The 27,769-nt window shown below is 47.6% G+C and overlaps 1 protein-coding gene across 3 annotated transcripts in view; it reads left to right on the top strand.

The window, feature by feature from the left end:
- The window catches only part of KLHL3 (kelch like family member 3), a 52,218-nt gene extending 25,954 nt beyond the window's left edge, over positions 1-26,264 (top strand). For 2 of the 3 annotated variants that reach the window (XM_040603292.1, XM_040603293.1), the window contains exons 6-15: positions 2,876-2,985; positions 7,386-7,502; positions 8,499-8,648; positions 11,281-11,398; positions 12,131-12,328; positions 13,155-13,256; positions 17,071-17,199; positions 20,876-21,016; positions 21,226-21,369; positions 21,622-26,264. In XM_040603292.1, the coding sequence (XP_040459226.1) occupies positions 2,876-2,985; positions 7,386-7,502; positions 8,499-8,648; positions 11,281-11,398; positions 12,131-12,328; positions 13,155-13,256; positions 17,071-17,199; positions 20,876-21,016; positions 21,226-21,369; positions 21,622-21,650 (1,238 nt within the window). In that variant the 3' untranslated portion in view covers positions 21,651-26,264. The remainder of the gene's footprint in view (positions 1-2,875; positions 2,986-7,385; positions 7,503-8,498; positions 8,649-11,280; positions 11,399-12,130; positions 12,329-13,154; positions 13,257-17,070; positions 17,200-20,875; positions 21,017-21,225; positions 21,370-21,621) is intronic. The other variant, XM_040603294.1, reaches the window with a different exon arrangement.
- Positions 26,265-27,769: the final 1,505 nt, after the last annotated feature.

The raw sequence follows: 27,769 nt of genomic DNA, 5'->3' as shown, positions 1-27,769 counted from the left end.
GTATTGGAGCAGAGAAGGGACTACTTGGCTGGGCTGTAGGCTTGTAACTTTCTGTCATGCTGCAAATTGTGAAATGTGGTTTGGTCGCAGGGGAGCACCTAAGGAGGTAAAAAAACCTGATTCCCTGGATCGTAGCCCACAAAAGAGTTCCTTAGTAAGTTCCTAGTAAGCTCTTGGCTGCCTGTTCAATAGCACAGCGTTGGCATGCTGGTGTCCTCCCCGTGTGTGCTGCCCTATGAGAGCAGCAGGCAATGCTGGAATAAATGTGGGAATAAACGACACCGGGCAAAATGAAATCTTGTGAGTGGGAACATTCAGCTAAAATGGTTACGCAGTTTGAGCCTCTGATCTGTGGAGCAGCGACCACTTACCCCAAGGGTGAATAGACTTGTTTCCTTGAGAGTGGACGTGTGTGGTTGCAGTAAGTAGGTGCAGGCGACAGCTTTCAGCATTCCTCCTCTACGCTGTAAATGCAAAGCTGTTCCCAGTGGCCCTGTGCTCTTAACTCCCCGGTGCTTTCCAGTCTCCTCCGGCAGGGTTGCCCTTGACATCTGCTTGGGAGAAGCTGGTAGTTTTCTCTACTCAGCTTGGGTTTCTGCATTTTTGCCTATTTGTATAGGGAAAAATACACCTGCTGTCTCCCAGAGCACCTGCTCTGTCCTGCAGCATTCTCCTTGGTACGGTTTTGTCCTTAATTGGACCATAAGTAGGCTCAGTGGAATTAAAATGTGCCCACCAAGCCCTCCCCTATTCTCCTGCAAATAAAAGTAAAACCTTTTCAGCTGCTCCGGCTGTATTATCCCCTGGAGGAAAAGGTACTCTGGAAGGAATGGTTAATTGTATAAAGGCTTGCTTGTAATATCTCATTATCCTTGCTTCCAGGCCCTGTTTAATCTTTAACCCAACAAGCAGTGCATTCACTGTATATTTATTTGGTTGTTTGGCAATTAGAAAGTCTGCTTTGTTGTTTTATTGGCCTTCATAAGTCCCAGTTAGTACAACAGCCCATGTAATGTTAATGGAACTCCATTAATAAAAATGCCATTAAAATTCTTTTCACTATGTTGTTTATGTAACAGCATTAAATCAAGACAGAAGTCCCCAAGCCCAAGAGTCCAGGCATGCATGAGCTCAGTTACTTGGGAAATGGTTAGTTCTGGCCACTGGATGACTTCAGTAGGCTGAGGAGCCTTCTCGATACAGGCACAAGTTACTTTAATAAAATCAGTAAATATTTTTACTAGCTCCAACTAACAACAAGAGATCAAATATCTTTCTGCTGCCAGATGCCCATCCAGAATGAATAGGGGATTGTGTCCAGAAGTCGGAGTGCATCCAGCTTACTGTGCGGGGAGCGTTTCCTGCTTCTCAAGTACTTGGGGCCAGGAGGGTTCATTAGATCTTATATATGATTTCCAGCATAACAGACTGTTAAACTTTATCCAGATACTGCCGGTTTCAGTCAGAGCCTTTGGCTTAGCTGTGGTGTTTTGGTCCCTGTTAGACCAAGCGGGGTCCGTGGTGGGGGAAGCCCTAGTGCCCTCTGCAGCACTGGCATCGGTGCGAAGTTGTTCAGGTGCAATCCCCAAGGAGCTCCCTCTGGAAGTTATGCCAGCTTGTGTCCCTGGGGTGCTGCTTTTTGGCAGGCAAAGCACTTTGCAGATGTGAAAATTAGAGGCAGATCTTGCTGTGGAGGGAGCTCTTTGGGAACGTGAGTCTGAGCTTCTCAAAACTAAAGGGTTAGAGCTTGAAAAAAAGCTGCTTCAGATAAAGTGTCTGAGATTCATGTTTCTGTATTTCAACCAAAGATAAATGGGACTCAGCAAATGGCAGGTGAGGTTAAATTGGCATGTGTATGTAACAAACGCTTTCAAAGCTAAAATTGTCTGCAACGGGCTAACAACGGTTTTGACCTAGATAGGTTTATTTTCTAGAAAATAATTCTTTCCTAGTGCCCTCTGGCTAGATTTGACAGATTTGATGATCCTTTTTGGACCTGTATTGTAATTGCTTGTAATTCTTCCAGTTTGGGATTATAAGTAGTGATGTCTATTTTGTTTTCAGGTAACTCCCCATGTTACAAGCATGGAGGGATTTGGAGGCAAAAAGGGAGAAAAAGAAATCTAAACAATTGCAGACTTAAGTGTGAAGGGGCAAAGCTGCTGGGGAAGATGGGTGCTGAGGGTTTGGAGCAGAAGAAAGGTTATTTACACATTTTTGGGAAAGAAGTAAAAGGTGGAAGGAGAGAAGGAGATCTGATCCCATGTACGTGCATGGGATGAGGATCCCTGTTGCCCATCTCTTTGCCTGCCCCCTCGCACATCCAGATTCAGCTGGGTGCCCTGGGATCCCTCACTATTTGCTGCTGAGTGTGTGCACCAAACTGATTCGTGTTAAAAGTGGACTTTCCTTTGAGTACCTACTAATGTCGAAGATCCTTGCTGCGGTCTGTCACCCAAGTGTTGAGCAGATCTGATTCTGTCTAGCTTGTTGAAGTTGCTAAGAACGGAAATCTCGAGGTGACCAGGTTATTTACTACTCTAGAAAGGCATTGGCACTTTTCTCAGTTGCCGCTTCTACTCATATTTGCCCCTGGAAGGTACTTAGTGGCTTTGCAGAAAGTTGAGTTCCCATCCAGTGTCATTTATGAAAGTAGTCTTGTGGGGTTTGTGTTACTTGAAATAATATCACATTTATTTAATCTGCTCTGATGCTATTTTCTGTTTCTGTTCTGCTGTGCAGTTGCAGTGTGTTGTTTGTCTCGGGTGCTCAGAGCTGTAATAATTGCGGGTCTCTGAATGCTGTAGTCCTTCCATTGACTTGAAGCATGGATTTCATTATAATTTTCTGTTCCCCCTTTTCATTTGTTGAACAGAGCAGCACTTCCCTGAGGTGATGCTAGGAGAAGAATTTCTTAGCCTTAGTCTGGACCAGGTTTGCAGTTTAATATCAAGTGACAAGCTCACAGTCTCCTCTGAAGAAAAGGTACAGTAAATTGTATAGCAACAGTGAATGTAAGAATGCTGGAACGTCTCTAGATCTTACGTCAGGACCTGCTCTCGTGTTATGCTCTTAGGGGCCATTTTCCAACAGAGATCGCATGAAAGGAAAAATGAAAAATAACATGAATCCTAAAAAACACATAAAAATGACCTTCACTTGGTTGTTCTTTGCGGGAAGTAATGATTCTCAGATCCATATCACTTCCAAAGCCCCTGGAGGCCGGGACCGAATACCTTCCTTCTCTGGAAAGCTAGGAACCTCCCATCTGCTGTTGTGTAAAGCTCTTATTACCTGCTGTAAAACCTCAAAAAAGGTGAATTTCATTAGGCCAGGGAGGAGCATTGGCTTCTGTTGTATGTCAGGCAGAACAGCTACAACCAGAAAGGAAGGAAACAAACTTTTTTTTCTAACATCAACGGTGTTTTTAAGGGAAGGTGGGGAAAAAAGGCACCGTTTGATGTTGTGTTGTGGTTGAAATGCTCAGCACATCTTGTGTAGTCCTGGGAAGGTGGCTGACTGGTGGTTGTGTGGTGCCTGGTGAACACCAGGTCCAGCCCCTTTCTCCTACTTGGGCTTCTTGCACGACCTGCAGCAGGTTTCTGGGGAGAGGTGTGTGCCTCGAGTCCTTCAGCTCGCTCCACATTGTCCTGCGGGGAGATGGACGCCCGTGGGAGGCTTTGGGAGAGCTTGAGGATTACGTGGCTAGTAATTTCAGGACGCGTGTTGAATGCCTGTGTTTGGGTGGGATGGGGCTGGACCTGGGTGTGCTTGGTCCTGCTGGGCTGCGCTGGGCTGGTCAGGCTGCACGTCCAGGTGCGTGCACCCATCCTGCCCGGCCCCGCCGGGCTGCAGGCATGCAGGTGCTTGGGTGCCCATAGGGACCGTGAAGCTTGCCAGAAAACCTGCACCATGTGAGGTGTGAACGCAGCGATGCTTCATTCAGATCCTGAGCCAGCAAACTCGGAGGCTCCGGGAGCACGTTTCCGCAGACGTGGGGCTCCGCGTGGGCGTCTCGGCGGGGTGCTGTGAGGTACCACACGGGCAGGGCCACAAAGGGGGAAAAACAAATGGCACAAACCTGCAGTAGAATCGCTTTGCATGAGCCAAGCAGCCTGCAAAGGGAAGTGCAAGTTTAGTAACGATTTTTTCCAGTCCTGTGCAGCATTGTTGAAAAGCTTTTATTGGCCTTGTGCCCAGGGAAATCAAAGCACTCCCTCCCTCACCCGAGCTTTATACAATCAAACCCAGTATTTCTTTAGCTGGTTGTGAAAGTTGAGAATGCAAGGCGGTGGAAGGAAATGTAAGCATAAGCTGCATGTTCAGAGCAACAGATACAAAAGTCTGGAGAGAGGCAGAGAATGGGATTGGAAAATAAACATGAAATATGTGCTGGAGTCCAAAGAAGTGCTGAAAATTGAGGACAGACTTGTAGGCTGCTGTTTTATGTTGGCTTCATGACAGACAAGCAGTTTTCCTGACCTTTATCCTTCCTATCTGCTAATGCATGAAACTTATATTATAAAGAAATAAATACGTATATATATATAAAAGTGTATATATGTGTGCATATGTATCTATGCATTCATTCACATCTATCTAGCTACGTGTATGCATGTGCACCTGTGATGGATAGATAACTATTTTTAAACAACAAGATGTTGTAAGTAGTCAAATACTTCAAACATCTGAGAGCTGAACTGTCACAGCCAGATGTCATGAGAGGCTCTCACCGTGTCTCGTGCACGTTCTGCAGCCTGGGAGCCAGAACGCTGCCGTCCCTGGGTCACTGGGAAGTGTTATAGCCCAGTCCTGCCAGGGCCAGCCGTCCAGAAGGGGCTCCTGCTAACTCAAAACAGCGATGAAATAAATTTTTTTAAAGGATTGGGATTTTTGGATTGGGGATTTCACAGAGTCCACTAATCGCCTCATCGTCTCACACTGCTAACATGCAGTAGAAGCTGATGCACGGTTTGGTCGTCGCTCCTGGGAGTATCTAACAACTGGATTTTTGGCTGAAGAGACTGGGAAAACATCTGGGCTTGCCTTTTGCTTAGGTAGGGTGCAGAAAGGGGATACTCCAGGCTTTTACCCTTCTATTCCATAGAGTGGGAAATCTGCTTCTCCCAAGCTCGGGACTGCTCCTACAGCCAGGCAGGTGCCAGCCGCCCGCTCAGCCCGTGCCTCTGCTGGGAATAAAGCCGTGTGGGCAACTGCTTCATTTCATCACACCTGGCAGCGGGTCCCGCTTGGCTGGAAAAACCCGTCTCCTGGGGGAGCGGCAGCAGCTGCTCAGGGTCTGCAGCGGGCACGGTGTGCCGAGGGCGGGCATGGCGGTGGTGGAAACAGATGTGGCCTTTAAATAGAGATATTGCTGTCTTGGATTAAGATTTCCACCCCCCCACCCCCCTTCTCAGAAAATTAGGAATCGTAGCCAATGGGAGGTGACAGAATCTGATTTGTTTAAAAAAGTCTGTTATTTTTAGAGTAGGCACAGCAGGGTATCATCAGTGTATGCCTAACCCAGGAGCGGTCTCCAGCACCGAGGAATCTGTTTATTCCTCGTGCCCATTTGCTTTCCCTTCCATTAAGACTCGTTCACTGTCATCTCGGTCGGTAGCTGGGCCTGTCCCCGTCCTGTGACCTGGTCTGTAGCTCAGCATTTGTGCAGAAGGGGTTAATGAAAAGCATGTTTGTTGGCTAAACAGTTGCTTTATGCTCCTCCCAGGCTCATGTGCAATCAAAAATCTCACAACCACCTAAGTTTCTACTTTAAATGCCTTGTAGCCACAGTGAAATTTTTTGTTTGTTTATTTTCATTTAAAAATACTTAAAGGTTCTGCAGCAGTTATTTCCCTCTGCATTTGCTGGGGTTTGATTACACAGCTCCCTGTTGCTTAAATCCTCATTGCAGTGTCCTGAATTCCAAAGAGTTTGTTTGTTGGCATAGGAAATGAGGCTGGTGCTTTACTGATTTTTTTTTTTTATTTTTTTTTAAATATATAGTTTAGCCTAAGAGGAAGAAACCCCTTTCCACTCTGGCCCTGCTCTGTGGGAGGACGCGTCAGCGGTGCCTCCTGCAAATACATCGGCCAGCAAAAGCTGGGGACTGAGAGATGGTGCCCTCAGTTCTGGTTGATTTTGTCAAATTAGTGACCTTGGACTGAACAAAATGGTTTCTTGGGGAGTGATGGAAGGGATGGAAAGAAAGAAAAAAATATCTGTGCAAATTGGCCTGGCCATTGGGTGACCCTGGAGGGAAGCTGAAGCCAAGGGCACTTGCTGAGCGTGCTGGGGCAAAGCCAGCGATGCTTTTCGGGACAAGCACGGGAGGGCTGGGGTGTGTGGGAGAGGGCTGTGCTCAGCCCCCTCTGAGTAACTGGGTTGCAGGAGCGCTTGGGGAGTTTTGCCTGTAGATGTGAGTTAAGGGTCAGAATTTAATTCTGCCTCTGTGGGGAAACTCCACTGCAACGATCCAGGTCCTGCCACGCAGCATCAGCCCCTCTCCTTGCCTTGTCTGGTGGTTCGGGAATCCTCTCCTGCTCCCAGTGACATTTTTAGGGCTTTCTTCTGGGAGGAGTGAGGCTCGCAGTTATGTAAGTTATATAAGCACATGCATATTCATACGGGAGCCCACGTAGGATGCTTCTGCCTCATGCAGGGCTCTGCATGGCTCCTGCTGTGTGGGGTTGTTTGTGAGCTGTCCGTCACACAGCAAAGTTTGGATGCTTATCTGAGCTGGTTGGATCTGGGAGTTAAACTAAGATTTTGGTTCGGACCAGGAGTCCGGCGTGCCCTTGTTTCCCAGCTGGAGGATCTGGGTATTTTTAGCAGTGAAACACATGCGGTGCAGAGGCTCTGCGGCTGCAGGCAGGGGTTTTCCTGCGTGTGTGGTGAACTTGTCCGGAAGATTTTTTGGGTTTTTGTGGGGGGGGGCAATGCATGACCAGTGCAGTGATTAAATATGATGGTAAGCATAGTGACTTACTGTGTGGCCAGGCTCCTTCGAGAGGGGAGATCTCAGTTCCCAGGAGTAATCGTTGTGGGTGATTTCATGAATAATGTCCAGCAGGCTAATTAAGTTTCCTGGCTGCCTTCCAGTACTAATGTCCAAGAGGTATACAATTGTCCTGGCCACACGCTTAGCTTTGAGAGTGGTACAGCACTTCTAGATGTGGAGTTGCTTATTAATATGCATGGTCAGCTCACCCCTTTGCTGCCGTGGTGCTTGTGCTCTGTGCATAGTCACAACTTTCTCATCTGTTTGATAGAGATCTTGCACCTCCTTCCTTCGGTACCGTAAAATCACAGTGCTTCTGATTTTGGGTAGGTGACTGTGCGAGCCAGTTCTCTCTTCACTGTTTAATTGTACTTTATCTGTGTAGGTCTTTGAAGCAGTTATTTCTTGGATAAATTATGAGAAGGAATCTCGCTTAGAGCACATGGCTAAACTGATGGAGCATGTTCGCCTGCCCCTTTTGCCCAGAGATTATCTTGTACAGGTTAGTCTGCAAATAAGTAATTAATACTTGCACTTAAGCTGCTGGTAGCTTTTTAATTCAATGGCATGGCTGTTTGTGTCTGAGATGGGTAATTTGGCATGTTGCTGAGTCTGTAAACAGAGGTATAAAAAGAAGATCTGGGTGGACTCCGAAATCAGTGTGTGTGTGCAGAAACCTTTTTGTAAATGTGACCTGTGCTCTGCCAGGCAGTGCTGAGAGCAGAGCTCCTGCTCCTCTTGGTGGAAGCATTTAGAAGTTAATATGTTGGGATTTTTCACCCTGAAAATACCCAGGTGGTGGTGTTATAAGCTTGTGTGGTATTTTTCCCTAATGCGCAGGTAAATTAGCTTGGTGAAAATATATCACGTGCGATAATTTTGGCTTAAGATGTGTGCTGCGCATAGAGATGGGTCTGTGTGACTGGCAGGTGAGATGCTCGCTGGCGGTCTGACTTAGAGAGAATCAATCCCCAAAGAAGGGGTTGACATACAGGCTCTTTGACTACTATGCTTTTATCACGTGTCTAAAAAAAGCAATGCAATCAAAGTAAAATTGGTATTCACAAGACGAACCCATCATGTATTTTTTCCCCTCTCTTAACTATATTCTCTGATTGGGTAAACGGTGTTGCCTCTCCTTAAAAATTCTGACTCAAATAAAAGAAATTAACTTGCTTTGTACCCAGGTTCCTGGTGAATTCTCCTGCTGAATTAAGTGTCTGGCAGAGGGTGGTAAAATAGAGGGAGCACTGCTATGCATGAGTGATACTGGAAAAACGTGAGAAGCTTGGATGTTACTGCATGTGTTTCTTTGGGAAGAGCTGGAAGTCTGTGTGTGTCCTCTGTGTGTGTGTGTTTTTTTGTTTTTTTTTTTAAAATATATTGGTACTCTGGAAGAGAAATTCCAGGTTTCGTGTTCTTTCCACAAAGCTCCTTGTGACCTGTGCCACCAAGTACTTCAGTTTAAATGATCTTTCATGTGTGTGCGTCTTCTCAGACAGTTGAAGAAGAAGCTTTAATCAAGAATAACAACACCTGTAAAGACTTCCTTATTGAGGCCATGAAATATCATTTGCTTCCTCTGGATCAAAGGCAACTGATCAAGAATCCCAGAACAAAGCCAAGGACTCCCGTTAGCCTGCCAAAGGTAAGCAGGGTCTCTTGTTTCGTGTCACCTCACACCATATTACTGATGGCATTTTCTGTCTTTGAAAGGAGCTTGTGTACTCGCCACATTAATTCTTACTAACTCCATCATCGTTCTTTGAAGTGTTTTACTCCCTCCTCTGGTATCGCTTATGCCCACCACAGATAGGTAATTCGGTTGGACAAACTTAGATAAGCCCTTAGCAGAAGCAATATCTCTGCTCCCCGGGGCAAGATCTGCCCTTGAATCATTTTGTCAGCCACAAGTGGTTTTGTGAGCGGCTCTTGCTCCTGGAGCTGCGGTTGGGGAATCGCTGCCCTGTGGAGCGGCAGCGGCAGCAGCTGCCTGGAGTGCCGGGGGGGTCGGCTGAGGTTTCTGCAGCTGGTAGCACCATCGTGGAGCCCTGCTGGGGGGGGTCGCAGCCAGGTGTCTTTCCTTTTCCCCGTATCCATCATCAGAAGCCAGGCCAGCAGGAAACAACGGCACACAGACCCGCGGGCAGGAGGTCTGAAGCGACAGATTCAAAGCAGCTACTGAATAAACGATCCTTGTTACTCCCTGCGTTTATCCTGCAGGCGTGTGATGCTCTGTCCGCCACTTTATTAGTGAAGAAAAAAGTGACAACAGAAACTATTTTCCCTGTGCCCCAGGGATAAATGCGCTTTGGCACGATGTCTCTCAAGAGACTGTTGCTGAAGTTATCATTAAACATTTCGGAGATTGTAAGATGTCAAACCCACAATGTATTATTTTTCTAAGGACAAACCATAGGGAGCTTGGTTTGTGGCATGGTGTGTGAGATCCACGCTATGAGGGACTCTTCAGATGTTCAGATATTGAACTGTCCATTGAGCAATCATGGTTCTGCAGCGTGTCAGCGTGTTGTGTCCTTTCCACCTGCTGGCGCTGAGATGAAGTTGGTAGAACGTGACTTTGGGGGTACCATGAAGGGATGATGTGACCCTTGTTCAATGGCTAAAGTAGTTAAGGATAAAATGAACAGTGAAGCAGCGAGTTCAGAGGTTTTCAACGACTTCTGTAGCGTAACCTCTAAGTACAAACCCAAATCTTCTGCAGGTCTCTCCTGCCGCCTTTTTAACTGTAAAGAAAGGGGGGAAGGTGATGATCTTCCAGCAATCCTATTACTGAGAAACTTTCATCTGGTCTGTTGCTCCCACTGGTGAGGGATTACCGTCTGCTGTGAAATCTCTTAATTCTGTAATCATGTGAAGCTCTGCAGCTTTCCATGGAAGGCTGTTACACAACTAGTAGTCAGGCTGCTAATTTAGACTTTGTTTGCTTTCTAATGTCACGTTCTCATCTTTGTACATCAAACAGTCCACTATTTTCTTAACTTCAAATTCTTTAAATTGCTGTCTAGCTTTGTACTTTTTTAAAGCAACCGTGATTGGAGTTGAGCTCATTACCCGAGTGACCTCAAGTGACAATCTTATCCCCTCAGCTACTTGCAGCCACCGTGCAGAAGCTAAAGCTTGTTTCCCGTCTACTCTGGATATATTTGAAGCCCTGTTATCTTGCTTCTAGCTCCTTGGCCTTGTAAAAACCAGGTTGTTTTGGGTGATGTTTGCTTCTGCCAATTTGCTGTGATAAGGGGAACTAATCCTCCCTCTCGATAGGTGAGCAGGGTCGAAGGAAATGTGTTCAGAACAAAGTGCGCAGGTCGAGCAGTGTGTAGGTGCAGGAGGTCTGGACTCTGCCTGTGCACGTGCCCAGCTGGGACTCAGCAGTGATGGGCAGCCCTCGAGCACTGAGGTCCAGGCTCCTGGGACCACTATCCCCGGACAAGTCAGTGAATCCATGGGGAGTTTGTCTTCTGGCGGCAGACAGGGCAGATTTGGGAAGGAGCACGCTGTGTGCTGTTCAGGTCTTCTCGCTTTTCCGCCAGCGTCCACCTCTTGCCGTTGCTGGGAATGGAGTCTGGGGCTGGATGGACCTTCAGCCCGAGCTGGCAGAGCGCTTCTCACACTCCTGAGATTGCCCTTGATCACCTCGCATAAGATCTTCCCTGTCTGTAAAGAATTTAGGGTTTAATTACCGGATTTGCATCAATACATGTTGCAGCCAAAAGCTTTAATGAAGCTGACAAATCACTTCCTTTGGCAGCCCAGCACCCCGGGTCTTAATAGTCCTGGTGATTTCCCCGAGTGTCGTCTTCCCCGCAGGTGGCAATACAGCTGTCAGGTTTTATTTGCTAAGTGGCATCGATTATTTTTAGCACCACCATGGAGATAATGACTAAACAGTGGGCTGGCTGTGGAAATTACACTGGGATCTTCTTCACTTAAAAATACTTCTGCAGCGAGTCTTGCAGAAGTGTGCTGTGGTGCCAAGCAGTTTTGTGTTTCATGGGGGAACGGGGCAGGTTGCCCACGTTGGAAATGGTGAGGAAAGGTTAGGGGGGCTGCCATACTTAGTGTGCACTACAGTGAAGGTAACTTTTCCCCCCCTCGGAATAAATTGACTTAAAGAAGTGTTGCTGCAGAGGCTTCTAGTGGGCTTGCAGCATGTTTTTGGCAGCTACCCTTGACCAGATGTGGTGGTGGTTCCTTTGCAGAGAGCAGCTGCCTGGGCTGGTGTCTGAGGTTTCCTAGTTCTCATCTTCCTTCTCCAGGTGATGATCGTGGTGGGTGGGCAAGCGCCCAAAGCCATTCGCAGTGTGGAGTGCTATGATTTTGAGGAGGAGCGGTGGGATCAGGTTGCTGAGCTTCCCTCCCGGAGATGCAGAGCAGGTAAATGGGAAAGTTTGCTGCAAAACCTTCTGTGTTTTACTAGTGCAGCTCTTCAGTGCTGGATGGATGTTCTCAGTCATCCCTTCAGCCTTCCTCTGTGCTCCTGGCCTCATGCAGCTCTTTCTTTTTGCCATTCCTTCCTCCTCTTTCCCTACAGACATGTGTCCTTCTCATTCAGGTGGATGCCCTGCTTGCTAGTGGGGTTGCTCCTGTCTGTCTGCCTTTCATCATCTCTCTCCTGGCTGCTCCTCCATCAGTGTTTCCCCCTCCTCCTCCTGTCCTGCTGGCCTGGCAGCCCACAGGGATCCAGTTTTCCTTGCTGGTTTCCTCATGAAAATTAAAGGAGCTGAGTCAGTCCCTCTCAGTGCTGTAGAGTGGGTGATGGAGAGCAGATCTGTGAGTTAGGAGTGTTGCTCTGAAGACATCCAACAGGGTTGTGAATGCGGATCACCATTTGCTGTTCCCGCTGGCTCAGAAAACTACTCATTCAGGTGTGAAATCCATCTGTCCCTTATGTTGCCACGTATTTATGTACATTTCACCTTCCCTATGACACTATGTTTTATCATACTTGGCTCCAACGCACTTAACCTGCAGAAAATGCCAAAGACTTGCCCACGTTCTGCTCTTCCCTGCTGTCCTACCTGCTCTGACAGACATCTGATGAGACACGCTTCCCGTACTGTTTGTAAAACCTCCGTTAAAAAAAAAATCTCTCTCCTCTTTTGTCAGGTGTGGTATTTATGGCTGGCAATGTTTATGCTGTCGGGGGCTTTAATGGATCTTTGAGGGTACGGACGGTTGATGTGTACGATGGCGTGAAGGACCAGTGGACATCCATAGCCAGCATGCAGGAAAGACGAAGCACTTTAGGTGCAGCTGTGCTCAATGATCTCCTGTATGCAGTGGGCGGCTTTGATGGCAGCACCGGTAGGTGACTGAGCAAAAAACCACCAGGCACTGCCTGACTTGCAGAGATGTTTTCAGAGACCCCTGCAAAGACTGCAGAGCTTTAGTGATGTTTCTGTGCCCTTCCTCTATGATTTTGTAGAGAAAGAGCCAGAGGTTGGCCTCCCTGCGTGTTACAGCTTGCCACGTGCGTGTTATGGCGCATCAGTAATTGCAGAGAAGTTCACCCGGGTCTTTTTCTTTAGTGATACAGTTCTTGCAGTCTCATTCTCTGTATGAATATGCTTTTTCTGGACTGAAAAGGGATTTTTCCTTGTTTTAGTTAAATTTTTCATAGCAACATGAATAAAGTGCCAGCAAGGCATCTTATGGGGTATGTGTGCCTGGGATTTGTCTTGGCATAACTGCATGTTTAGAGTCAAACCTCTGCTGTAGAGCTTTGCCACTTGGTTAAGCCCTGAACTATTTCAGCTGGTGATGAGTATGATGCAACAGGGTCTGGGGGAAGTTTTAAACCTTTGCATGGACATTTTGTAATGCTTGAAAGGACGGGGGACGTTTGGCCTTGGAATCTGGACTCTGCTCCGTCTTGGTGTCCCCAGCGCATCAGAGGGGCAGCAGTCCCAGGGCAGGGGCGATGGGGTAACAATTTTTCCAGCTGCTGAAGAAGTGGCACTGATGCACTGGTCACAGCCTGGAAGGCAAGGGACTAGAAAACTGGGCTGCAGGAGTGTGGGGGGAATTACGGGCTTGGGAGGAGGTAGAAGGCAGATGAAAGTGCAACACCAATCTTTTTTTCTTCTCTTTTTTTTTAATTAGAAAACCTGTGTATCCCCTTTTTAACTAGGTCTGGCATCAGTTGAGGCCTATAGCTATAAAACCAATGAGTGGTTTTTTGTGGCTCCCATGAACACAAGAAGAAGCAGTGTTGGAGTTGGAGTTGTGGAGGGTAAGAAAATCAGCAGCCGTTTCCATCAAGCTAATGTTACTGTGTCAAACCGAAGCCTGAATGGTTAAGTGCAATGGGAGGGAACTGCAGGAACTGTTCTCTAGACCAGTTGGTAAAGATTTATTTTATGTGACGTAGTTATTGCAGCTTTTTCCATTCTCCTCTTTATCTTAGTGAAAAATCATGTGTAGCTTTCCAAGAGCCTCAGACCCATATCAGACCAGCCCATGCCTCCTGTGAGTGCCATTAGGTGTGTGCAGGTTTCTTTCAATCCTTATTCTTCCTGGGCTGCTTCTGGCCGGTGAAAACCAATGGCATTGTGCAGTGAATGCTGTTGCTATCAGCAGATAGTGTGTGGATGGAGTACCCATCACAGAAAATCTGCTCAGCGAGAGAAACAGGAGCATAGTTCATCCCACGGCCCCAAGCTGGTGGTTTGGCAGGAATACTAAAACCTGCCGTTTATTGACATCAGGCTCGCCGGCATGCACAGCACGCTTTGCTCTGGTTCGTAAACGAGCAGGGGCTGACGGCAGCAAACACTGGTGCTGTGGCAGCTCGGGAGGCAGGCGGGTGGGTGACAGGGCGCTTGGAGGGTTGGGGGCAGCTGCTGGCACCTGTGTGTCAGCACCAAACGCCAGCGAGCTGGAACTGAGCAGCTTGGTTTGGATCCGGGAGAAAGGGATGCTGAAGTAGGGATCTTTCCCTCCCTTAGCAAAATCAGTTGTGAAGCGAGTTAAAGGTTTTATTTGACCTTGTCTTCAGGGTGATGTAGCAGTTTCCAATTCGTATGGTGCAGAGCAGCCGCTGGCAGAAGCCTTGTCATAAACTGTGCTTTGAAGTGGTTTGGTTTGACCTGTTTGAATGGGGAATACGTGAAATGTGTTTATGTACGTGAAATGTGTTTGTGAGAAGAGGGAGGGAGACAAAGTCAGAATAAATAGCAGTGGTTGTGCTAAATTTGCGTATTTGTTTAAGAATCATCTCCTTCAAAATCGGCCCATGTTTGTGAAATGCTGGGCTGCTGATAGTTGCTGGGGTTTGCTAAAGGGATTTGAATGCAGAACAAATACTAGGTATGTACCTGAGATGCATTTCTGTGGACAGGTTTTCTACTGGAGATATATGAAATCCTTATCCTTGGCTTTGTTTGAGAGTGCAAATAAATGTTGCACATGTTGGAGTCCGTGATAAAAGAAAAAAAGGAGGGCATGTGATGGGCAAGAAGAGCTGATCATATTGGCACAGGGGACAAGTTGCAGCCTGCAGCTAATCTGCGGTGTTCATCTGAACGTGGTGAAGATTGATCTGATGTCTGTGGGTACTGAAAATATCTAAGAATTGGTGCCAGCCAGGGAACTTTGTCTTGTCTTGCTTGGTCTGGCGCTCTTGCCTTGATTCATCGACTAACACCGGGTGGCTTGAACCAACAGCACAAATAAGAATTTGAAATGTTTATAGAGGCAGGAAGATGCAGAAGGAGCACAGTTGTTAACTTGATCCTTGCAGACCTCTCCTAAGGATCACAGCCTGAGGAGGCCATGAGTGGAGCTGAGAGAGAAAGAACAGAGCTGGCATGTTCTTGGAGCCTTGCAAACATCAAGGAAGCAGAGAATTGCGTAGCTTGTTTGTGACCAGGCTCTGCTGTTACGGATTCAAAATTGGTCTTATTCATGGGTTTTGCCTAAAAATTTGGGTTAGAATTTTCCTGTGTATTTGTTGAACTTTATTAATGGTTGGTTGTTGTAGTGTCTAGGAGGTGTGGTCTTGAACCAGAATGCCTTTGAGCTAGGTGCTCTATCTAGTAAAGGAGCACAGAGAAAGGCTGCCTGCCTGGAGAGTTTACTGCCTAAATGCAAAACAAGCTGCTAGGTGATATGGGGAGATGAGGAAAGAGTATCTGCCAGGCCTGTGAACAGAGGATGTGGTGGAACATCAGCCTTGTTTCATGGATGGTGTAGTCTTGTGACATCTGGTTGTGCTTCTCCAGTGTCCTGGTTTCAGCTGGGATAGCGTTAACTTTTCTCGTAGTAGCTAGCTCAGTGCTGTGGTTTGCATTTGGCGTGAGAACAATGTTGATAGCACACCGATGGTTTTAGTTGTTGCTGGATCATGGTTATACCAAGTCAAGGACAAGGACAGTGAGAAGGCTGGAGGGGTGCAAGGAATTGGGAGGGGACACAGCCGGGACAGCTGACCTGAGCTAGCCAAAGGGCTGTTCATACCATATCGCGTCATGCTAAGTATATAAGCTGCAGGAAGAAGGAAGCGTGGGACATTCGGAGTGATGGTATTTGTCTTCCCAAGTAACTGTTACCTGTGATGGAGCCCTGCTTTCCATTAGGTGTGTGCAGGTTTCTTTCAATCCTTATTCTTCCTGGGCTGCTTCTGGCCGGTGAAATCAAATGGCATTGTACAGTGAATGCTGTTGCTATCAGCAGATAGTGTGTGGATGGAGTACCCATCACAGAAAATCTGCTCAGTGAGAGAAACAGGAGCATAGCTCATCCCATGGCCGCAGGCTGCTGGTTTGGCAGGAATACTGGGGTGGCTGAGCACCTGCCTGCCGATGTAAAGTACCCCATTAATTCCTTGTCTTGCTTTGCTTGCATGCGCAGCTTTTGTTTTCCCTATTAAACTGTCTTTATCTCAACCCCTGAGTTTCCAAACTTTTACTCTGCTGATCCTCTCCCCCATCCCACTGTGGGGGGAGTGAGCGAGTGGCTGCGTGGGGCTTGTTCGGCAGCCCAGGCTAAGCCACGGTGGATGGTCCTTTTTGGGCACCCACCCCCAGGAAAGCAGGGCTCCATCACGAGTAGCGGTTACTTGGGAAGACAAACACCATCACACTGAACATCTGCTGCTTCCTCCTCCTTCCCCCAGCTTATACGCTCAGCATGATGCCATATGGTGTGGGACAGCCCTTTGGCTAGCTCGGGTCAGCTGTCCTGGCTGTGTCCCCTCCCCATTTCTTGCACCTCCCCAGCCCTCTCGCTGGCAGGGCCCAAGAAGCTGAGAAGTCCTTCAGTCAGTATAAACATCACCCAGCAACAGCCAAAACCATCAGTGTGCTGTCAGCATTGTTCTCACAGCAAATCCAAACCACAGCACTGCACCAGCGACTCAGAAGAAAATTAACTCTCGCAGCTGAAACCAGGACACCAGGTCTCACTATCGGTATGTTATGTCATTGAGTTGAGGTAGGGAGGACAGACATGCCGTGCTGTGAGGGTCTCCCATGGTATCTTCTGTGTCGTGGTCACTTGTAATGAGTAAGCAGGCCGGCCTCAGCTGTGCTAGCAGCATTGGTTGGTTTTGATTTAGTCCAAGTTCTTCAAAATCGGGTCTAGGTTTCCATGCAGGTATTGTATTAACATAAGAGGCTATTGCATATTTATTGCTCATGTGATATTGTAATTAATGTACAGTATCGACCTTTGACAGCACACTTTGCTTTGTGGCACTCAAACAGAAGGAAACGCTCGATCAGCAGAACACGCTTTGATGTTACCTCTTCTCCTGGGCTAACAAGTCATTTGGAAAACCCTCTGGGCTTTTGGGTTCTAATGAAGTTGTGTTGTGTTGTTGCCGTGCCTTAGTTGACAGCTTTAAGAGCTTTAAAAACAGTCCCACCCGTCTGCCAGCCTGCTTCAGATCCTCTTGCTAGGATTTTCCCCAGACATCCCAGCAGGTTTAGCCACGTCTCCCAGGGCCTCCCTCAGCCAGGATCTGTCCTCACCTGGGGCAATCAGGCGTGATGGTAACGTACATCAGTTGTAGCTGCAATGCCGATGCCAACATGTGTCTCTTCCAGGTAAGCTGTATGCCGTGGGGGGTTACGATGGAGCGTCCCGTCAGTGCCTTAGTACCGTCGAGCAGTATAACCCAGCCACGAATGAATGGACCTACGTAGCCGACATGAGCACTCGACGCAGTGGTGCAGGTACCGCCTCCGAGATGTGTTCCTAAGAGTGATGATCCATGGGTTCTCCTTTGCTCATGGAAGGGAAGGGAAAGTGTGATTTGGCATTGCTGGGCTGGCAAATGCAACCTGTTATTTCCCACTCTTCCCATGAGGGAAGAAAACATAACTGCTTGGAAGCTTTCAGCAGCTCTCCTGACTTTGTTAAAATCTGCCAAACTGAAATTAATTTCTGGATTAATGAAATAATGTTCGATGTTTCTAAGTAGCCTCGCTAACAGATGCACCTCACTTGTAAGCAAAAAGTTGTCTTTCCAAATCGCCAGCTGCAGGCTCAGCCGGGGACTGGAAAGTCAAGCTGCACCTCCTTCTCTCCTGTCATTTGGGGGCTGTCAGATGGATTTTCCTTTTGGATTTTCTCTGCAAACATCTAGTGGGTGCTTTGCAGCACACAGCACATCTACACTGGGTGATGTGCAGACCCAGGTAACAGAATTCATCTTGGGTTGCCCCTGCTAAGCTAGTTTTTAGTGTATCTTTTGCTGGCAAAAGTTGGTGATCCAGAGGATTAGAGGGAAGGACTTGTTAAAAAGGGATTATATTCCAGTCTGTATTTCTGACCTACTCTGTGACGTTGGGCCAGGTAGGCGCTTGTCCTCTCTGTGGCTGTTCCTCTCTCAAAGGGATAGAAGCTCTTACCCATTGCGTTTAAGATCATCTTCAGGTGAAAGGGAATGTGTCAATGCTGGTCTTACCGCTCAGTGTGTGCAGCAGGTCCTCCCTGATGCCGAGTTGTGCAGTTCTCATTGTGCAGCCGCCGAAGCCAGGAGGCTGCCCTTGGCGTGGGGGCTGCGGCGACCCTGCCAGGTTCAGCTGTGGGGGGAATTCCCTTCTGAGCTGGGCTGTTTAGAGGCTGCTCTCTACACACCATCCTTCTGCCCTCACTCTAACACCTTTTCTGTAACTCCAGGTGGGGAAATATGGTCACACACCATTGGTTTGAATTCAGTTGAATTAAGTTTTTAGTATCTGCTTGATGCTTAAACCTAGCCTGATGCAACCTTATAGGAGAACAGAACGAGTGTGTCATGTTGTTGACAACTTGTTGAAACACAGCAAAACAGTTTGTGGCCATAGTGAGATAGATTTTAGTGAATTTTCTTTCTTGGAAACACTCTGCTCTCAGTGCTGCTTTGCAAGTACATCTCCGTGTAGCAAGTCCAGCATTTGGAATGCTCTCACTTGCCTGCCGAACAGCCTAGCCTTGCAATTTTCTGTTCCCAGCCTGAAAGCTGAGCTCAGGTTCTGGTTGTCACCCAGATAGCCCTCCAGCAGCCACTGGGGAGGGGACTGCCCGGGGCTACTCATTGCCAGTGATGCTGCAGCACGATCTACCGTACAGCTCCAGCAAGGATGCTCGTGCTGCCAGCATCCCAGCATCGCCGTCCCGGTGCTGACATCTAGTGGAGGTGAGGACGGGTGTCCCCGAGTCCCCGGTGTGTCCCCGAGTCCCCGGGGTGCCCCCGACACAGGCTGTGGGGGGGTGTGTGGGTGCTGCCCTTTTCCCTCCTGGCAGGGATGTTCTGGCCACACGTGCCCTGTCCCGCTGCGCAGGGAGGCAGGTTTAGGTGGAAAACCCATAGCGTGTTTCCAACTCTTTTAAATTTTCCTCCTTGCTTAAATTAGTTTATTTCTTAGTAATTTTGATAATAGTTAATAAGTAAGTATTAATAGTTAATAATTAAGGTAATAATACCTTAATATAATGAAATTAGTAGTTTCATTAAATTATTTCTTAAAAGTGTAAGACTTCTGCTAAGAGCTGAATATAGATAAATGCTGAGGTGCTGCAAACCCAGGCTGCTGGGCTCAGATGCAGCAGACTTTCCTTACCGGTTGAGTGAGTTCCCGTTCCCCAGTCAACTGGGGGAGATACCTCATATGGCTGTGGGACCAGGATGCAAACTGGGATGTGTTCTGCTCTTCCTAAGAGGGGCACGTTGAAGTGCCCCAGCTAGACTGAGAATTTGGTCCAGTAGGGTGGGTATTTGTGGCAGTTAGACATTAATTACCAGCGTTTGCTGGGGGTGAACTGGGAATCCCAAGGTCATGTTGGGATTTCAGCACCTCTTGGTACAGCGAGGGATGGCTGGTTAAAGCCAAACCCAGCAGCAGCAAGTTATGAAAATCTGGAGAAGGGCAAGGTGATGGTGGTAGAGCTGCAGCAGCGTACCTGTCCCCCAGACGACGTACCTGTCCCCCAGACGACGTACCTGTCCCCCAGACGACGTACCTGTCCCCCAGACGACGTACCTGTCCCCCAGACGACGTACCTGTCCCCCAGACGACGTACCTGTCCCCCAGACGACGTACCTGTCCCCCAGACGGTGGTGTGCCTGCCAGGGCGTTAATCCATCGGTCGGTCTCGGCTAGGCACTGGCCTGGTTTGGGTGAGGGAGGAGCACGAACGCTGGGATGGTTTGCTGGGATGGTTTCCCTCCCTGCCTTGTGTGCCTCCCGCAGGTGGAGCACAGCAGGGGCGATGCTCTGTGCTCCTGCCGACCGTGACAAGGCTCAGAGCAATGTGACACATGGTATTTTTGGGATGTGACACACCACCAGGAGATGTTCCTGTGGCATGGGAGCTGGGGAACCTGGATGGTACCTGCTCTCTGGCTCGCCATTGCAACTCTGCTTCTGTGCTCTCCTTTCCCTGTGCTGCATGTGGCCAACAGGAAAGATATTTGCACAGAGGCCAATTAAAAAACCCACCGTTTTTACACTGCTAGGGCCCCTCTCCTCCCTGCGCGCGCCTTTCTGCCCCTGTGCCTTTCCCTTGGCCATCAGCACGAGTCCGTCTTCAGGGCACAGGGGCTGTCCTGCTCGTTAGTGCCCGTGGTTGAAATGATGCAATTCAGATCTATGTTTCTGTTTTACTAACATCCCACCTTGTTAATTTTAATAGAGGCCTTTGAACCTATTAATGAAGATATGTTGCTGGAAGTTTTAACTCTCATGGATTGGTGAACATTTTAATTCATTAATTCACTTTAACATTAGGCAGAAGCACCCTTCAGATCCCTGTCATTCCCAGAGATTGAGCCAGGGGTCTGCAAAAGTGTTTGGGAGGGTGGCATCAGAGGCACCTTGTCTGTGTCAAGTGCTGCTGCCATGTCTGGGGGCACGAGTCAGGGGAGAGGAACCCAGCAGCAGCTGCAAGGGCTGGAGCCCGTATGTTGTTGAGGAGAGGACGTGTCCAAGGGATGAAGCCGTGTGGTACTAAGGCAGCAGGAAAAGCAAAAACAAAGCTCCTGGAATTGGGAATCAGGCTGAAAAGCAAAGGGCCCCATGGCAGAAAGGATCGGGTAGATGGAAACAAGGTGGGGGTGGGATGCGGTGGTCGGGGAGTCTAAGGGAAGAGGAAACAAGTCAGTCCAGAGAGATCTCAGACGGGCTAACATCTACCCAAGAGGGGGCCCAGCCCTGAGGGACAGGACATCTGCCAGGCGTTGCTGCACTGGCCTGCTGCAGTGCCACGCGGTGGCTGGGTGGACAGTTGGCCACGTACCGGGTGATCGTCAGGCACCTGTAGCCCATGGTTTGGCAATGCCTTGGAGGGGCCAAGGCAATACCCAGTAGAAGACCCAGGGACACGCCGCCCCTTCCCCGCAGGCTGACGCTGGGCTCTGTTTGGCAGGTGTTGGTGTCCTCAGCGGGCTGCTGTACGCTACTGGGGGGCACGACGGTCCCTTAGTAAGGAAGAGTGTCGAAGTCTATGATCCAGGAACAAACACCTGGAAGCAAGTAGCAGACATGAATATGTGTAGAAGAAATGCAGGTAACCACAATAAGCCTTTCTGTGGTGGCTGGTTCAGTGGTCTGTGTGGTTTTTAATGTGACTAATGTGCTAGTGTAAATCATCAGTATGGTAAGAAAGTGATAAAAATGGAAGATGAAGAATCTGCTTGGGAATGACTCAGAATGTGGCAGGCGACCCGTCGTGGGAGATGAGTAGCCTGTGTCTAACCATCTGCGCTCTGCTTTGAGGTGTATGTGCGGTGAATGGTCTCCTCTACGTGGTGGGAGGAGATGATGGTTCCTGCAATTTGGCCTCGGTGGAATACTACAACCCCATCACAGACAAGTGGACGCTATTACCGACCAGCATGAGCACGGGCAGAAGTTACGCAGGTAAATAGTCAGCGGGAGAGCTGGCAACAGCTGGGGTCGTTCATAAACTTGGCGGCTGTGCCTCCTGAAGCTTTAATCTTTACATTTTTGTATGTTTTATGTTGCTTTCAGTAGAGGAAACTTTCACAGAAATAGTAGACACCTCCCTCTCGGCTGTCCTGTTGCTTTGGCTTTGCAGGACGTTCTCAGCCACAGCACAGCCCAGGAGCGGCTCCCATGATAACTGTGTCTGTCTGTCCGTTCTTACAACAGGTGTGGCTGTGATTCACAAACCCTTGTGACACACAATTAAGCCAAAGCGAGGAGCAGAAGTGAAGCGGATCCAGCTGGGTGGTGTTGGGAAGGTGACTGACCTTTGACTTGACCCATCTCATTGCTGTTAGTGTCTTAGCATGACAAGTGATAAGTTACAAACATCATCTGCTCTGCGGTGGATTGCGTAGCAAAGCGAAAAATCCCTCTGTGGACATGTTCCATGCTAGACATGAGGTGTTGCTTGTTATCTGTGGTGCAATCAACTGTTCTTCTCAATGGCTTAGTGTCCTGAGATAAACACTGTGCTTGAACCGCAGGCACTGAATTTCTTGTGTGAAACAAAACTGCTACGTTTGGGCATGTGAGTAAAAACGAACACTTATGGATTTCTTCACTACTGATGCTCCGTGCACATTATCGGTTGAACTACTTACTCACTGTGCCTGAAGGGTGGACATTACTACTGGCAGTGGAAACTTCTGAGTACCAACCGAGAAAAGCAGTCGGCAGAAATGGACTGGAACAGGGTGCTCTGGCTTGAGTGTGACACTGTCTCAGTCATACGTTTGTATATGCCACCAGACTACTGTATGTACCCCTGAGATGCTTGTCGTATGGTGGAAATAAATACCATGTGATTTTTCTACTTGCCATGAATGCTGTTTGCTGTACGTGATGGGACCTGCTGGGCAGTGCCTTCCCTGGGGCTGAGGTCTCGGCACCTGACCCACGCAAAACTTCACAGCCCCGCAAAACGTGTGCTGCTCCAGTGCGGTTTGTTACTCCTGTGAAACAAATACTGCTTGAACAGAAGGTGTTCCCAACCTGTGCATTTCAGCTGTGCTGAAAGCCCCAGTTCTAGCTCTGTCCAGCATCTCGGTGCCATTTCATAATAGAGCATTTAGATGTTAAAAGAAATCCCTTATGGTGCCATTATTGTAGAGACATTACAGCAAGAACCCCTGTCACCCAAGCAGGGATTAATGAGCAAAGTAAAATACCTGCAGTGTTTTAATGCTTCCAGAGTACGGAGATTAGTTAATCACTGTCACTGTAATTACTGTTTTAATCTTGCCCATACTGAAACTGTTTCTCTATTAGTATGAAGAATTCATAAGATTATTCAAAACAGACAAGTCCAGATCCAGCTGTAAGGTAGCTGTCTTGCTTACGTGCCAAATTCTTAAAGCTTTGTGTTTAAGAAGATGTTTGACTTGAAAATACCTTTTTATGTCTCCTTGTGAGCTCTGGCATGCTTCTGTGCATAGGAGTAGACTCCCAAAAGACTCCCCAGCTAAAGGGATTTTTTTTTTTTTTTTTTTGGTTTTCCACCACTGTGGGTCAGCTGAGGCTTTCTGTGGTGGGCAGCTGGCCTGCAGGACAAACCTGCCCATGTTGCTGCTGAGCTCCAGCACTTACCAGTGTTGCTCTGCTGGTTTCTTCCTCCATAGATCTGCTGTCAAAAAGGCACCGTGTGACCTTCTACAGTAGAAAAATACTTAAAAATTTATTTCAGAGGGATCTAAGGTTACACTGCCTTCTGCAGCTTTTTGTAGAGGAGCCGGGTGACTTCTGTAAATAAGTAGATTTTTAGCATTTGAGCTGACGCAGTCCTTGTAAGATGGGTGCCTGTTGGCTGTGGGTGAAACAGCACCTACCTTTGCTGCATCACCTACCTTTGCTGCATCACCTCCCACGGAACGGGCTGACCTTCCTGGGGAGCGCTAGGTAGCACCCACTTCTCTTTGGATGTACTTGTTTTTGCAAACAAAAGCAAACTGTCCAAAGAAACGACAGGATTATTCTTGATGTCTGCCCTTCCATTGTTCGTCAGCTCAGAGGTCTTGAAAATCATAATTTAGAAATTCGCCTTTTCTAGAATACCCTTTAAACTTTTTGCTTTGGGTTCTGCAAGCTGCAGTGGAACGTGCCAAACTAGTAGTACAACGTGCTGCTCTTCCGTGGGCTGTCGCATGCTGTGAAAGCTGTTGGGGCTGGGGGGAACGTACCCCCGTACCCCCGACTGCAGCTGCCTCCGGGTCGGAGCGAGGGGCATCTTCCCGTCTCGGACTGACTCACATTCACTGCCCCAAAAGCAAACACCAAGAGGTGTTTTTCCCTTTCATGCAGCCTGGGGGAACAGAGGATAAAAGGGCAGAGACAAAAAAAAATATATATTTCATTAATTAGCATCTCTTGTCAGGTGGAGGCAATGGGGCAAGGGAGCGCAGGCGTTTGGGCACTCATGGCCCTTGTCAGGGCTGGTGTAGGTGTCGAGAACGTAAAGCTGAATAACTAATGTATAACTACAGCTCAATAGTTGGAAATGGTTACCAGCTACTTCTCTCGCCCATGGCATTGCTGGAGCAAATGCAAATATTATCCAGAGACTGAGCTTACGTGGGCTAAAAACCTGGTAGTTAGTGCTAGAGATGCAAGTTTGAAATCTGCTGTGTTTGTCAGGTGTGGAAGGTGGATATGCCTGAAGGCTGGAGAATTTTTCTCCTGCAGTACATCTCTTCATAAACCTTCCTTGCTTGTAAGGAAAACAGTTTTTGGTGTTCTTCTGCTATTGTAAAATGGCATTGCTGGCCTAGTGCCGCGGCTTGCTGGACAGGGCTAGGACACAGCCTTGCCAGGGGCGAGCGATGCTGTTTCTGGCTGCAGCCACTTCTTCTCCACGGCAAATGACACGTACGTTTCTTTCCTTCTCAAACATTGCAGTGTTATGCAAGTCAAGTGACCTCGTTTTCCAGCTATGCAATATGAACAACCGTAACGTGATGAACCAGCTGTATTTCCCTCCCCCCCCCCCCCGATCCTGAAATGCTTTTTGAATTTGTCCATCTTTGGTGTGTGGTTTCATGTTTGTATTGTTAATTCTGAGCACCTGAGCCAGATCCTTTAAAGATTGCCTTTTTCTAGGACTGAAAACGTAGCATTAGCGCTAACAAATTTTACTGTAAATATTTTTATAAGACAATTTTAAATAGTTTTTTGGATTGCTTTTTATGGTCATCAATGACACTTCGGTTAAATTCTGGATCTAATTCTTGCACTCCAGTGCAGTTTTCGCTGGCTGTGATGTAGGTGTGAATCTGTATGTTTTCTACACAAGAAATTACGTGTTGTAACTAAGATCTGGGATAGCTCTTATGTTGATTCTAACGTATTAGGAGGACAGCATTGGGCTCACCATTGAGATAAATTAAAATCCATTACCTCAGTCACCAGTATGCTCTTAGATTATTACTTATTTTATAACAACTTTAGTACTCTGATTTAATTCCCTCGTGCCGTGCGTTTGCTTCCCGGTCCGGCTGCTGTTCGAGCTGTCTCAGCAGTTTTGCTTCTGGGCTCCTAGGCGAGCGCAGCACTACTTGAGGACGGAGGATGCCGTGCACGCAGCGGCACGTGTGCCACCCCGGGCTGCCAAACCCCATGATGTTATTGCAGGAGGTTTTGTAAAAGCTTTACAGACCGAACTCAGGCTACTTCCTTGCAATGGTCCTTTGTGAACATGAAGGCTTTCCTCAGCTCTCTTCTGGTGTTGGCTCTTTTTGTGGGTCACCATGTCCCTGTGGGATTCTGGCCCTGGATTTCCCCAAGGTGACTTTGCTCCCGCAGAGAGGGCATCCCTGGGGACATGCGCCCGCAAAACCGACAGCCTGGCGTGTGGGCACACACGCTGCCGGGCTTGCAAAACAGGCAAGCGTATGCAAAGCAGGATAGATTTGCCTCAAGCAATCTGTTGTTTAAACGAGTTTGAATCAAGTCCATCTTTTCCATTTGTGCCTAATAGATAAATTGGGGGTGATTAAAACCAATTTTCAGTTCATTCAGTTTATCCAAATACTTTTTCTGTACAGATGTGTACGGCACTGTAATTACCATAAATATACTTGGCAGCATTTGTATGACACGACCACGAAAGTTTAATGCTGTTCTCTCATTTGCAGTGTTTGGAGACCAAAATCTTTAATATCCAGTGAGGTGTGATGTCTGTTCATCAAGCTAACATGATGGTTCAACAGACAAATGCAGTTCATTGTTAACCTTTGGGATTCGTTACTAATAAAATGTAGTATCAAAGCAGTTGCGCCCTTGGCTTAACATCATACCCACAAATCATGTCCACACGAGCAAAATTTGTTGCTCAAAGCTACAGTGTTTGGGAGTGTGTTAGACATTATAGTCTGGAAATGAATTAATTCATGTTTTTCCCTCTGCCCTTATCTTTGTTTATGGGTTTATAAATTATTTTCCTCTACAGTGACAATAAATATTGAGAATTTTAATTTGTATATTTTATGTATAAAACCCCCTTAAGAGTAATGGATGATTGTGAAATAATTTACCTGGGTGTCAGATTCTTTGTTTTTGTAAAACAGGATTTGTTGGTTCAGTAGCTGACAGTATACCGTAATGAGTTGGCTGACTGTTGAAGCTCTTTTTTTTAAGTAAAGATTTTTTGCATGAGTGTGGAGGACCAAGGACTTTGCAAAGCAGTTCTTGACAGCTGTCCTGTCCAGTGTGACGAGCGACTCAAGAAACAGCCTTCACTGACATATTTATATTATAAAAGAAGATCACGTTGTAGTTCCCCATCCATTAATTGGAATAAAAACTGGACTAATGAAGCTCTCCTGGGTCTGTTTTGATTTCGTCAGCGTCTGACAGCGAGGAATGATCTCATCACTCCACATGGGTTTTTCACCCCCCTCTTTACTTACAGCCAATACAGACCCCGGGTTTACTTTGTGTCCTTTGGAGCGGGGCAGCGGTACTCGCACGTGCCAGTGCTGAGAGGCCCAAGTATGGAGGAGATGCTGCCCTGACGCCTGGCTCCGATGCTCTCCAGGGGTCTGCGCTGCTCCTTTTCCAAGGGAAGCTGAAGGATGTTTGGCTGCCAGGGTGCGGGAGAAGAGTGTTTGTCTTGGGGGTGGGAAAGCTTTGGATAGGGACACCGGTGGCAGAAGGCAGAGCCTCTTAGTGAATGTGATTGCGAGGAGAGAAAACATAAAAAAAGGAGAGTTTACCCCCATGGGTTCAATATTTCTTAATAACACCATAAAGTAACACATTTCCTACACCACTGGAAAGATCAACACATATAACAAGTGGCACAACTCATTTTGTCTTATGATACGTCTCACTGAGCTCTCCAGTTTTCCTCATCTGCTAATAACAGCGTATGGCGTCAAATTTACCATGTGGGATCCTGAAATTTAATTACCTGATGAACAGATAATGACATATTGTGGGTTGCTCTGTGCAGCTGGGGGACTTTACAACTATTCCATATTTTATTTCAAAATTACTTGTTTCCTGCACAGTTAGCCCATTTTTATTCATGTTTTAACTGGTAAAACTATAGATCTATGAACCTGTGGCTAAAGAAAATGCTTTGCACTACAGGAAGAAATCTCACTACCTTGATTTTGTTGCCTGATTTTTTTTTCTGATATTATTGTTGTTTCTTTTTGCATCCTACATTTTAATATTTTGGCATGTGTTGCACTCCGGATTTCACCCTTTGCGGTAGCTTCTGCCTTGCCTCCTCCACCTCAGAAGGGTGAGTGCTTTTGCAGTGAGGAAAAGAATAGGAAAGGAAAGGAAAGACGGGGAAAACCCACCCAGCGGGGCTGTACAGCAGAGCAGTGCTGATCCCTGACCAAACTGGGCATTTCCCCACACTGGGCAGCACATGGGAGCCCAGCAAGTTCAGGTCCCGCCTCGTCTCCACCAGTACACCGCACAGCTCCCTGTCTGGCAGGAGGGCTGTGTCCAGGGAGCACCACTGATGGGGTGATGTTGAGGCTTTTACCTGCCGAAAGACATTTGCTATGCCCCCCGCAATGCTCCTCTAATAAGCCAGCTGATCGCCTGAACGTCTTGCAGGTGATGCTCGCTCCTGTTGCTCTCCTGCAGGCTCTCTTGCACCCACGCCTTTCTCAGGCTGGATGCCCCAGCCTGGGTTGCTGTTGCCAAGCTCGAACCCCAGCTCCCATTTTTGTTGCTGGGTAGCACGCATTTTGAAGTAACCCAGGGTGAGGTATGCCTCTTCTGCAAGAGCGATACTGTATGATCTGGTACGTGAGTCATCCAGAAATAGAATCAAAGGTAGGGCAGAAAACAACCTCAG

The sequence above is a fragment of the Falco naumanni genome, chromosome 8, assembly GCF_017639655.2.
Source record: "Falco naumanni isolate bFalNau1 chromosome 8, bFalNau1.pat, whole genome shotgun sequence".
Classification (NCBI taxonomy): Eukaryota; Metazoa; Chordata; class Aves; order Falconiformes; family Falconidae; genus Falco; species Falco naumanni.
The sequence above is the reverse complement of the archived record's forward strand: the minus strand, read 5'-3'. Positions and strand labels throughout refer to the sequence as shown.